At 41.7% G+C, this 13,448-nt stretch overlaps 1 protein-coding gene across 1 annotated transcript in view; it reads right to left on the bottom strand.

Moving 5' to 3' along the window:
• Arl8b (ADP ribosylation factor like GTPase 8B) overlaps positions 1 to 13,209 on the bottom strand; it is a 39,943-nt gene extending 26,734 nt beyond the window's left edge. The window contains exon 1 of the mRNA XM_028773098.1: positions 12,957 to 13,209. Within this exon, the coding sequence (XP_028628931.1) occupies positions 12,957 to 13,079 (123 nt within the window). The 5' untranslated portion in view covers positions 13,080 to 13,209. The remainder of the gene's footprint in view (positions 1 to 12,956) is intronic.
• Between the last annotated feature and the right edge of the window lie 239 nt (positions 13,210 to 13,448).

Here is a 13,448-nt window from a genome sequence, read left to right as displayed (position 1 = left end):
TCAAGCCACTGCAACTTCATCTACAAAGCCTAGACTAGTAATGACAACCAATTTTGTCAGCTAGAAAATAAGAGAGATGAGTGAACTGCTCAGCAGCATGGGCTAACACATGTACAGTGAGTTATGGCAAAGGAACATTTTATTTTAGTTGTTCTCTCAGAATGACCAAAACTTTGCAGAAAGAATCAGAAACTAGTGCCAGGCACGGTGGCCCATAGATGTAATCCTAGCTCCTGGGAGACAGAGGCAATAAGATAATGCTGGGACAAATTTAAGCCAGCTTGAGCTAAACAAAAAATTCCAGGATAGCTTGGGCTATATAGTGGGACCCTGCCTCAAAAGGGTATCAAAAAATATAAATAAATAAATAAATAAATAAATAAATATTATTCTCTACTGCTTCACTATATTAAGTCAGTAATTACAATGTATCTGCAGAGTCAGGTCCAGTGCTACATACTAAGAGAGTATGTTGTGCAAGCAGAGTCAGGATGCAGATTCTTACCACAAATAACTCTAATTTTGAACAAGTAACAAAAAAAGAGAACAAGTCATCATTACCTTTGCCTAGGAGGTGAGTTGAGGCAGGCTCCAGAGATTTAGGACATGAACGAATGTGTACACAATGCTATCTAAGGGAAAGGAGCAAAAACAGACCAAAGGACTAATGGCAAAGAAAAGAGCTTAGAGGCTGGAGAGAGAGCTCAGCTGGAGGACCCAGGCTTAATCCCTGCTACCCACATGGTGGAGGATCCCAACTGTCTGTAACTCCAGCCCCAAGTGACTCATGGATTCTAGATATGCACATGGATGGTGCCCAGACATACATGCAGGTAATACACCCATACACATAAAATAAATACAATGGAAATCGATAAAGAAAAAAGAAAATCGCTTGTTATGTTGGCATTTCCTTCTGTCAGCACCACAGTCAAACACTTACAAGGAGGGTCCATTCCCTTGTCTCTCTCCCCACAGGCATCTTGCTAATTCACCTGCAAATTAAACTTAGCCCCTCTTCCAAAGCTTGCCAAAAGAAATGCCAAAGTCTACATGTATTCCTAGGAAAGCTAACATAGTCCAGACCAATAACAGTAGCTTCATATGTAACAAGAAAGCTAAAGTAAGCATATAACACTGCAGCAGGCCATACTCAATTTCCAAACTAGCAGTCCTTACAGGGCCGAAGGAGCTGATCTTATCAAGTGGCAAAGCAACCCTAAAGAGCTGTCTACGGCTATGAAGTCACATACAAAGTTCAACTACTTTATGGACCCAAACCCCAAACTTCAGGCTAAGTGAGTATGGGTGGCATATACCTGTAAGTCCAAAGCTCAGTAAACAGAGGGCAAGGGATTATGTAGTTCAGGGCTACCTCAAGCTTCACAGTGAATTTGAGTCTTCTGGGAAGCATGTGAGACCCTGTCTCACCAAACAAACAACCTGCTTCAGGCTGCCCTCAAACTCACAATTCTCTTGTCTCAGTCCTCCACTGCTGGCACTGGAGGCACATGGCAGGTTTAGGTCAGTGGTGAAGCTCCTCTCAGTTTTCCTCACACATAGTGAAGACAGGTATCACATACTTCCTGTCACTGGAACATTACAATATTCACTGTAGAAACAACAATTTTCAACATGAAGTTGGATAATACAGGTATTCTGTACCTTGCCACACTGTTTATAAGTTATGGGATTAAAAACAAGTCAGCTAACCAATCTGACAGTAGTTTTGGCAGTTCAGTTTTGATGTTTATGGAAACTCAAGAATGATGTGAAGACCTGGAATCTTGTACCTTAGATTAGAACTCTTAGGCTCAGAACACAGAATTAAACCAATGCTGGAGAGGAAACCTCAGTGTGTTTTAAGGAAACAGCGATGTGGTTTGCAGCTTTATGTCACAAGATGGTAGCCCATAGGAAAGAAAGAACTGTCCCTTAACCAAGTTCCCTCCCTCCAGAATGCCAGAGTTCTGGTCAAGAGTGGACCTTCAAGTAAGACTATAATGTTGCTTTCTATTTGTGTACATAGTAATTTTAAAAACTTTCAATCCTCCTGCCTCAACTTCTTGAGGAGTTAGTATTATCAGCCTATTCTCACACCTAGTCTAGTTAAGAAAGAAAATGAGGCTGATAATTTGGTTTAATGGAAGAGTACTTGCTTATCACAAGGTCCTGAGTTCACACTCCAAAGTCTCGAGGAGGTGGGGGATTACTAGGAAAGCTAGGGCTGAAGATCTTTTTCAGTCTGTTTCAGTGATTAAATTCAACACACTCAAAAATTTCCAAGAACTAAGCAAAAAAGGCTTACGTCCTAAACAAAAACTACTAATCCTTAAAGTACAATCAAGTGAAATTTGGACAGAAATTGAATCTAAATACCACACAAGGAGCCTTAAGAAGTGCTAAGCAGTTACTCATTTAATTCTCAACTCAGTTTAAAGATCATCTAACGTCCCAGAGGAAGGAAAGTAGATGAGTGATACTTCCACAGATGAGTTCTGGTCACCACAATATTCAACCTGAACATGCTAGCTCCAGACCCCCATTTAGTTTTGTTGCCCTTCCCCCATTCTTTTTGTTTTCTGAGACATGGTCTCATTTGGTAGGTCTGGCTGGCCTAGAACTCATTATGTAGACTCACAGAACTGACAAGAAATCTGCCTGCCTCTGCCTCGGAGCACTGAGATTAAGGTGTGTGCCAGGGCGCCTGGCATAAAACCTATCTTTAACATTACACTTTGAGCTCTAGAATACCAATGTGAGTTCATAAATACACTTTTTGCTTAGTTTTATATTTTGGATACTATTGAGCACCTAGTATGTACCAAATACCATTCTGGGCAGTTAGAATGTTATCAGTGGGGAAAAAAAAGTCCCCACTTTTGAGGTGCGTGGATTACAGGAGTGTAATAGCTAAAACTTATAGTTAGTCTTGTCAGCTTGATTAGACAGAAATACCTAGAAGATCAGTAAAGTATATCTCTTTGGGATAAGCATAGGTATAATGGCTATGTTTAGGTTTTGCCTAGTTTGGGTTTTTTAAGACAGGTTTTCACTCTGTAATAAAGAATGACCTAAACCAACATTGCTGAGGCTGGCCTGTAACTCCTTCCTCAGACTCCGGAATGCTGGATTTCAGGCATGAACCCCCACACTGAGATGAAGCCCTTGATGGACTCATAGTATTAAGAAAAGTAGGTCAAAAGTAGGAGGTAGGGCCTGGTTGGAGAAAGGTCATGACAGCCAGTCCTTGGGAAATATACCTTTTCCCTGATCCTTTTGTTTCCTCTTTCTGCTTCCAATGCCAAGATATTAGTAAAAGGGCTAGGGATATGGCTTATTGGATAAAGGCACTTATTGCCAACCCTGACAAGTTAAGTCTGATGGGCCTATGTGGGGAAGAAAAGAAGCAATTCTCAAACACATGTGTATGCACACACACACAATTTATACATACATGTGATTTTTTAAAGTTGGAAGTATGCTAAGCCACACAGTCTTGCCAGTTGAATGTTCTGACTAAGAGCATGGGACTGGTAAACACTGACCGAAGCCTCTCAAGTCACAAGACAAAACAAAGAACTATTCCTGTAAGATGAGGTATTTCAGCCACAGTGACACAGGAGTCACTAAAATAGACTCTTCTCATGTGCCCACTGCTTAAAGAGTTTTTATACACTGACTCCACCACACTGGAAGACATGCCCTGCTTTACACATGAGGAAACAGGCACTGAGGGGTGTACTGGTTGGGTTTTGTCAACCTGACACAAACACAGACATATCTACAAACAGGGAACCTAGAAATAAGGAGTTATCTCCAGCAGACTGACCAATGGGTATGACTCTGAGGCACTTTCTTGACTAATGACTTTTATAAACTTTTTTTTAAAAAAACAGCAAATAAACTTGGGAGGCAGAGGCAGGCGGATTTCTGAGTTCGAGGCCAGCCTGGTCTACAGAGTGAGTTCCAGGACAGCCCGGGCTATAAAGAGAAACCCTGTCTCAAAAAACCAAAAAAAAACCAAAAAAACAAAAAAAAAAAAACCAGCAAATAAACAAAAACATCATTAAGAAAATTAACAAGACTCTCAAAGTCTATACAACTTAATAAGCTTATGTATGGCTAGAATTGGCATTCGAATGGAAGCTATAAAGCCTCATATTAAATTTTATACTGACTCCACCACACTGATTTCAGAATAAAATGTATTTTCTCATTTAGCTATCACCAAACCCAAAAAATCCATGACATAATTAAAACTAGAAAAACAATTAGATATGTGTGTGTCCACTGCTTTACTCATCCTTCCTCATCCTGTTTGGCTCCCCTTAAAGTTATTCCATACCCATATGTGCACTCATTGTGAGAGGTATCAGCCCTGGGCATGTGGTCCGGGCTGCATAAGAAACCAAGCTGAGCAAACTACAGGAAACCATCAGTAAGCAACAGTCCTCCTTGGCTTCTGCTCAGCTCCTGTCCTGACTCCCTCAGAGATGAACTGTTACCTTCACTTGTAAGAATAAATAAACTCGCCGAGCAGTGGTGACACATGCCTTTAATCCCAGCACTTGGGAGGCAGAGGTAGGCGGATTTCTGAGTTCGAGAGTTCGAGGCTAGCCTGGTCTACAGAGTGAGTTCCAGGACAGCCAGGGCTATACAGAGAAACCCTGTCTCGGGAAAAATAAATAAATAAATAAATAAATAGATAGATAGATAGATAGATAGATAGATAGATAGATAGATAAATAAATAAACCCTATCCTCCCTCAACTTGTTTTTGGTCATGGTTTTTATCACTATATCAATAGAAAGCAAACAAGGACAAGGGTTAGAGGGCTTGCAAACAACAGTGCAGCAGAAGTCAGGCCTTGAACTAGGGAGTATAGCTGGCTTTCCATTCCTAAACTCTATCCTTCCAACCCACATACTCCAAATAAACTCAACCACATAGAATTCATATGTACCCAGCTTAGAAGAAAAAAGAGTCAATTTCTGAGAGAGAAAAAAAAAAAGACTACTTCTTAGATCCCTGAAGCCTACAATTATTTTGCCAGTATAGTTCTAAAGACATATCTATACAGTACTAAGAACTGATCCAGTCTTGGACAGCCAGCATGTCAAGTCTATCAATAAGCTATATCACCAGCCCCTTAGAGATTACTAAGTAATCCCTAAATCTCTATTAATTTTTAAAACTTCTCAATATGAGAAAAGAATATCATTCTGAGGGCTAGAGAACAGTTCAGTGGTTAAGAGCACTGACTGCTCTTCTAGTGGTCCTGAGTTCAATTCCCACCAACCACATGGTTGCCCACAACCATCTGTAATGGGTTCCAATGCCCTCTTCTGATGTGTCTGAAGAGAAAGACAGTGTATTCACATACATAAAATAAACAAAAAAGTCTAAAGAAAAGGAAAAAAAGAAAGAAAGAAAGAAAGAAAGAAAGGAAGGAAGGAAGGAAGGAAGGAAGGGAAAGGAAAAGGAAAGGAAAGAGGAAAGGAAAAAGGAAAGGAAAAAGGAAAGGAAAAAAGGAAAGGAAAAAAGGAAAGGAAAGGAAAGAGGAAAGGAAAGGAAAGGAAAGAAAGGAAAAGAGAAGAAAAGAAAAAAGAAGAGAAGAAAGAAATCATTCTGGGGTTGTAAATGGCTTGGCAGGTAAAGGTATGTACCACTAAACCTGATGACCTGAGTCTGATCCCCAGGATGTACAAAGGAGATCACTAGCCCCAATGGGCTGTCCTTTGACCTCCACACATATATACACACAGAAGAGATAACATAATAATTAAAAAGAAAGTCATTCTCGTGTATTAAACTAGACAAACTATGAAACTAGATACAAGTACAAGATTCAATCTCGAATTTAAGAAGCAGAGTGACCTTTAAAAAAAAAAAAAGCATCTCAGAGCATAAGGCTTGTAGTTGGGACTCTGAAGCCACTAAGTGAAACTGTCACATCTTAGAAAAACTAAAGCCATCCTGGGGTTTGGGGGCACACCTTTAATCTCAACACTGAGGAGGCAGAGGCAGAAGCATCTCTGAGTTTAAGGCCAGCCTGGTTTTCAGAGTGAGTTTCCAGGAAATCCAGGGCTATATTAAGAAACTATCTTGAAAGACAAAAACAAAACCACAAAAAGTCCCAAATCTTTTACCTAAAATAGTAGGCAAATGGGTTATATATTTCCCTAGTTTTTCTTAAATATGACCTTCAAGAACACAAATTAACTTTACAATTAATTACAAACAATATGCAAGTGATTTCTTAATTATACTTAGAGTGTGGTGAAGTCTGAGGACAACTCGCAGGTCTGTTCTCTTTTCATCATGTGAGACTCAGGAAAACAAATGCTGGTAAGGAAGGAGGACAGAGGCATGCAGCATCTCACCACTACAACAAGACCAAAGACTTCAATAAGGACACATGGAAACACCAGACATCTAGAACCACGTAATCCACAAGGAACTGTGCAGCAAACCACTTGAAAGCTACAGGGATGGGCTTACAGTCTTCCTGCAAGACTCAAAGAAAAGATAAAGAAAAAAGCTGCCTAGAGTCCCAGTGTTAGCAGCTACTGACACATAAAAGGCACTTCTTAAAATGCTCTGCCTAACCACCAACAAATGGCAAAGCAGTTTTTAGAAACTACCAATGTAAGAGTTGTTTGCCTTGCACACAGCAAACGGGCGTTGCTCTGCTGATGCCAACTTTCTGTAGAGATGTATCTATTCAGAAGAGCTCACCACTGGAATACACTTTCTAGAGTGTAATTTGGCCACATGATAGAAGTGTGTTCAAATCATTCACTGCTAATTCTTGAGAATTCATCCTCAAGAAATGCAGGTCAGACTGAGGTAAACTGGTAAAACCCTGAAAACCATTCGTGTTCTGTGACAAGGAAATGATCAAATATACAAAATGTGAAGAATTAAAAAGTTCGGCTACAGTGACCTTTTTTTATAGCACATCCTGCTATATTATGGCCCTAGACTGCTCCTGTAGCAGAGAAGCACCTCCTATTCTTGCGGTGCCTTTCCCTGATGGTGGGCCTCCTGTAAGCCCTGAAGTGTGCTGACTGCAATCACATCTATGGTGCAGGTGTTTGTGAGCGTGGCGAAGCCATCTACAGGTACAAAGGGCTACCGTAAGTTCCTGTAGATAGTCACTGAAGGTGGTGAGGTAGGCCGTGGTTTCCAGGGTATGAGAGACATTTTTCCTTGTCCTTCCTGCAGCAAACGCAAAAATAGATTTTACATGCTACAGTGACAAATTTTTCTGTGGCAAACTAGCCTTTTCTTGCCTAGTTCTAGTTAATGCTGTTGATGGGCCCCTAGCCCTGAACATTCTATCAACAGTCAGTGACTGAACCATATCTCAAGCTCTATAGCCTGCCTTAGAAATTCTTTTCGTTCTAATTCTGTGCATGCATCATACATATGTACACATGAGCATGCAAGCGCTCCAGGAGGCAAGAGGGATCAGATCCCCTGGAATCAGAGTTACAAGCAATTGTGAACTGCCTAATGTGGGTACTGAGAACTGAACTCATGTCTTCTGCAAGAGCAGTACACTCTAGCCTCAGCCATCTCTCCATTCCCTACATCCTGATTTTTATATGTATTTATCTTTGTAACTGAAAAAATAAAATAGAAATAAAACTAAAAAGATAAAATAAAAAAGAGGATGGGCTATACTTATACAGTCTGCCTGTAAGATTGGGGAACTTTTTTTATAATACATTCTGCTATATTCTGGCCCTAGACAGCTCCTGTACCAGGGTGAGGGAGCATGAGGCAGTCAGTGTCCCTGTGGAAATCAGAGGACAACTTGTAGGACTGGGTCTCTTCTTTCACTATGTGGGTCTCAGGCATGGAACTCAAGCTTGGTGGCAAGTGCTATCTGTTGAGCACTCTCGCCGGCCTAAACCTCTTAAAAGGAATTTGGATACACACTTGAAAATGACAAAACAAAAATGCTTTGAAACACTAATGTAAGTTCACCTAGATGATGAAAATACAAGTGCTTTCTTCCATATCTCTTCTATACAGCCCTTCAAATTCCAAGCAGCCTATATCAACCTCAAGATACAGGGCTGCAGTGATAGATGGCTTTATGCCTGAGAGTACATGATATGCAATCCTCAAGACCAGCGCTCAGACCCCAACATCCCTGTAACAACCCTGGTGCCCCACTCACTGGCAAACATTTGTGCATATAACCAAACACAGATAAACACATGAATAAATAAATTTTCTTAAAAAAAAAATCAGGGAAGCTCTCTCTAGGGCTTCCAAAACTAAATTTTATAATATATAGGCACAGTCCTCTCTGCCTCCAAATTCAGTGATAATCTGGGAGGAACTAGGAAATTCACTAAGTTGTCCAATAGTTTTTTAAACACCATCATCTAAAATGGATTTTACTGAGCACATCAGGTTTTCATGATTCCTAGATTACACAGAACAATTCTGAAAGAACTGACTGAAGCAAAGAACCCAGAAGAGCTGCTCCATGGCAGAATGCCCCGGGCTCCTTACCTATGAGCTTAAAGACATACAGAAGGCTAACCTCTACACTGTAGTTTTGGATCTGTTTAACATCTAAACTTAAGACGGTACATTTAAAAACAAAATTGGTTTTGCCATTATTACCCCAGATAAGCCATTTTACAAAATTCAAAATTAAGACCAAGTATTCTATATATCTGTACCTCAAAACTCAGGAAACATAAGGGTTATTAAAAGTTTGAGGCCAGCCTAGGCTATGAGAGAGTCAAGATTAGCCTGGGATACAGTGTCACCCTGTCTATAAAAAATAAGTTAAAATGAGTCTGCTTTGGGATGTTAAAGATAGCTCAATAACAATGTGTATTATTAGCTAGCTATGTAAATGTCCATGATTGTCCACTGTTCCCACCTTTCATGAATAATCGATTTCTCCTAATTTATGTCACTATATGATGCTTTGATTAGGGGTTGGGCATGTGGTCAATTGATGAGTACCATCCAGCACTGCACAAACCCCTGGGTTCAGCCCCTAGCCCCATATAAACAATATACCAAATCAGCACAGGAAATCAACGTATCCCTGTACTTTAAACAGAGAGAAAGATGCTTTTTAATTATGACAGTATGTGTCTGTGTAGCAATGTAACACAATCACACATAACTCTTTTAGTTAACCACAATTAGCAGAACTATACACAATTTTTATGACATCCACTTTAAAAATTATATAATGTGTTTCTGTTTCTGTGAGTCAAGGGGTTCTCAGAAGCCAGATAGGATACTGGATCCTCTGGAGCTGGAGTTATAAACAATTGTGAGGGTCCTGACATGGGTGCTGAGATTGTACGAGTCCTCTGGAAGAGCAACAATGGCTAAGCCATCTTTCCAGTCCCAGAAAAAGATTTGTAAAGGATCTAGATCTTCCAGTTCTCCATTCTATGGCTCTAAGAGGCAGATGAGAATAGTAAAAAAATACATTGTCCTGAGCACTAATTCTATTCTGGCTACTTGTCACAGCTTTGTCACTGGAACCCTTGGCCTATGTGGCTGTGCTAGCCACATCAGTAAAATGAAGGTAAATCAGATGATTTAAAGTATCTACAAGCTCTTAAATATCTAAGGTGGCCATGGTGCTATAGGCCTGTAGTACTAGCAGGCCAGAGGCTAAAGAAGAAGAACCCCCAGCCTGAGCTATATAACCAGACCTTATCTCAAAACAAAACACACTAGATTTAGGCTTCTTCTATCTTGCCAAGTATCTTTTCTTTTCAGTAGTAATAATCTTATCCAAGGATTAACTTTTTCTTTTTCTTCTTTTTCTTTTTAGTTTTTCGAGACAGGGTTTCTCTGGGTAGCCCTGGCTGTCCTAGAGCTCACTCTGTCGACCAGGCTAGCCTCGAACTCTCTAACTCAGAAATCCGCCTGCCTCTGCCTCCCAAGTGCTGGGATTAAAGGCGTGCAACACCACCCCGGCAAGGATTAACTTTTTCAATTAATCACAATTTGAAGAATTACACAATTTTATAATACTATCCATTTTAAAGATACATAATGCTTACCCTATAATAATTTACCCTATAATAATTTGCCAAGTTCAATTATACATTTCTTAGTAACTATGCTATGACCCATCTAAGTGTCTCAGTAAGTGATTACTCAACAAAACATTATATTACACATATAGGACACATGACTGATTACACAACTGCACCAACATTAACACAGTAACTGGACATTATTTCATTTCTATCACATCAGAAAATTAAAGTCTAGAGTGTTTCTTTCAATAACATCCAGAACAAATGATAATACTCTACACCTCATGCCCCTTAATAAACGAGGTGCCATTTCAGGTTTAAAAGTGTAAGAGAAACTGAGTATCTTTGTTCTTGAAAGTCCAACTTTTTAGGATTGAACCAAGCCCCACATAAAAGAACTTAAGCTTCCCAATCTTTATAAACTAGGTGACATTAATTTACTAAATCTTCCTCCAATTTTTAGGTAGAGGCAGGAACATTAGATTTAATGTTTACAATCCCTCCCTCTACCTGGGAGAGTTGAGTGGGAGGATCTCCATGTGTTTGCCAACCCGGACTACCTAGTGAGTTCAAGGACAGAGGGCCACACAGTGAAACTCTGTCTCAAAAGAACAAAGAGGAGATGAAAGAGAGATATAAGTTAAGCTAGTAGTATCTAAGAAGTCAGCCCCTTTCTCAGCAATTTAAACCCCATCTCCAGCTTACAGTCTAGCCTTTTTTCTTCTTTTCCTAAATTATTTTTGTTCGATGTGTTGGGGTGGGGTTCCTTACAGTGTAACTCTGCCTGGTCTGGTATTTGTTATATAAATGTAGATCAAGCTGACCCACAAACTTGTAACTATCGTTCTTCCTAAGCCTCTTAAATGCTAGAATTACAGGTAAGCATCACCATGTCTTGGACCTTAACATTTTTAATTGACAGACCATAATTATGTATGTGTGTATGGGGATAATGTAATGTTTTATGATATATAGAATTTGGGATAATTAAATTTAAACATAATCTCTCTTTTTTGTGGGATCTTCTTTTTTAACAGAATATCTATACCATTATAATTCGAAAAGAACAGTCTAACATTGATAACAGAAGGTCACTAACTTCAACAGCACTACTGATATTTGATAGTGGTTAAAAAGAATCTAATTCAAAAGGAAGGGAGGCTTAAGGTGCTTCCTTTCCACAAGGCATAAATCAACTGCAGACTACACTGGCCTGAGAGTCAAAGGAAATGAGCCCTGCTCAGTCCTTTCTCAATGTCTTTCCTTGTGCCTGCTTTGGGTAGCACAGCCACTACAGATATCTACATGTTATCATTTCCCTACTCCTCCTGGTTAGCCCTTAGAGCAACTCTCTTAAGAAATCTATTGTTATCTGCATGTCATAGATCAGAAAACCACAATCGGCTCAACCAGTCCCAAGGCTGATAAGTGCAAGATTCAGATTTCAAATCCAGGACTTCTTGGCATAAAGATTCAGGCTTGTTTTATCAAGCTACACTGTCTAGGGATAATACATGCATGAAAGTAAACAGCACGTCTCTTGAATTCTTCTCATTGGTGCAGCTTCTTGCATTAACTCCTCCTCCATAGCAAATACAACTGACCATATACCAACACACCCACACGTACTTATTCAATCTTTTCCAAGGGACAGGATTCCCAAGGAAACGCCAATTCTTATCTAGGTTAACAATAAATGAACATCTCCAAGGCTATAGAAAAGTTCTAGTATGAAAGAAAGCCAAAAACCTGTTCTGCCTTATTCTCTTGGGGTGGAGGCAATATAGGAAGAGCCCAACATAAAACACAGGAATTTTCCTTATACTTATATTCAGTCATATTCGAAAGAAATTTGAGTCTCTCCTCCTCTCTTTCACGCCTGTTGCTCTATTACTACAGGGACTGAGTCACAAGTTACCTAGTTTCTCCCATGGCAGTGTGCAGCCAAACCAGTTCGGCAGCTCAGCTGTCTCCTGTGTGAGGATTGCAACAATCCTCTTGAAGATCTGAGAACTGCCACCACTTCTCATCAGAACAATTGTAAAGCTCAACCCTCTAAGACAGCCCTAAGACTGTGCAATGACTCCTTGGCTTCAAAGACTGACATTCACTCCCATTCCTTTCCCAACCAATCAAAAACGAAAAACTCAACAAACACTCTCCCACTGAATTAGCCACCACATTATATTTAAGTTCTCCAGGCAATTGCTCTGAGCCTGCATAAGCGACGTCCCAATCTAATTCCTTCTCTAGGAGGAAAAAAAAAAAAATCTCTCTCTAAAGACCAAACCCTGCAGGATAGTTAACTTTATGTTGAATGAAGAGCCATCTATCTACCCGTTTAGCACAATCAGCTCTGGAGAAACAGAGACTCGCCTCGCCCTTAGTCCTTGTCTTAATAAATACTGGGATCTGAATGGTCTCTCCAACAGCTTCCTCCAGTAAGCTAGGTCATCAGTTTGATCTCCGACTCTCCATGGACAAGTGACAAAGACCGAGCGAACTGGAGGCGCCAAAGCTCCCCCTGGCATTCACAGAAGCGCCCACACGGGTTGCCTGCTTTCACAATGCGGTTCCCTTCGTCCCAAGTGGAGATTTCGGAGAGGCCTCCCTGTCGCAGGCGTTCGGGAAAAGGCCAGGCTCACCCGTCCGGGTGAGCAAGTGACAGGTTAGAATTAACCCTTCAGCCTCCACAGCCCGAAAGGCGGCAACTGTGGCAGATTCGGATTAACCCTTTCCAGGCCGCGTTAAAGGCACAGGCCCTACCAAAACGCAACGCGGAATGGACCCTCTGGCTGCTGACCCTCCGGCTACAACCTCCCAGGCCCACACACGCAGGATCGCACGGCCCGGCCCTCGGAGAGGTGACAGGCCCGGGACGCCGGCCAGGCCGCCCGCAGAGGGCTGCTCACCGCGATGACATTGACGAAGGTGGTCTTGCCGGAGTACTGCAGCCCCACGAGCGTCAGTTCCATCTCCTCCTTCCAGAAGAGCGAGCGGAACCAGTCCAGCAGGCGGGAGATGAGCGCCAGCATGGCGGCGGCCGGCAGCGAGCGGGGACGGGCTCGGACGACAGCGAACACGGCTTCCCACGAGCGGGTATCGGCCCCGAACCCGCCAACGGCTCTTCGGTGGGGCCCCCGGCGCGACTCGGGCAGACACAGGCAGGCGGCTGCGACGGCCGGAGCCAGGAAGCCCAGCGGGTCATATGACTCGCCCTACCCTCCCTCCCCCCACGCCTGGCCCGGCGCAGGAGCGGAAGCGTGCGACAAGAGCGGCGCGGCCCGAGTAGACTCCGAGCTCCCGCCGGCGACATCACCCCCTGGTGGTAAGTCCTCACTCTTCCATTGCCTTGGTGCCGATTCACCTTGTCACATGTCTTTCTTCTTTCATTTATTTTCTTT

This window comes from Grammomys surdaster, unplaced genomic scaffold (assembly GCF_004785775.1).
Source record: "Grammomys surdaster isolate TR1022 unplaced genomic scaffold, NIH_TR_1.0 220, whole genome shotgun sequence".
In the NCBI taxonomy this organism is placed as follows: domain Eukaryota; kingdom Metazoa; phylum Chordata; class Mammalia; order Rodentia; family Muridae; genus Grammomys; species Grammomys surdaster.
The sequence above is the reverse complement of the archived record's forward strand: the minus strand, read 5'-3'. Positions and strand labels throughout refer to the sequence as shown.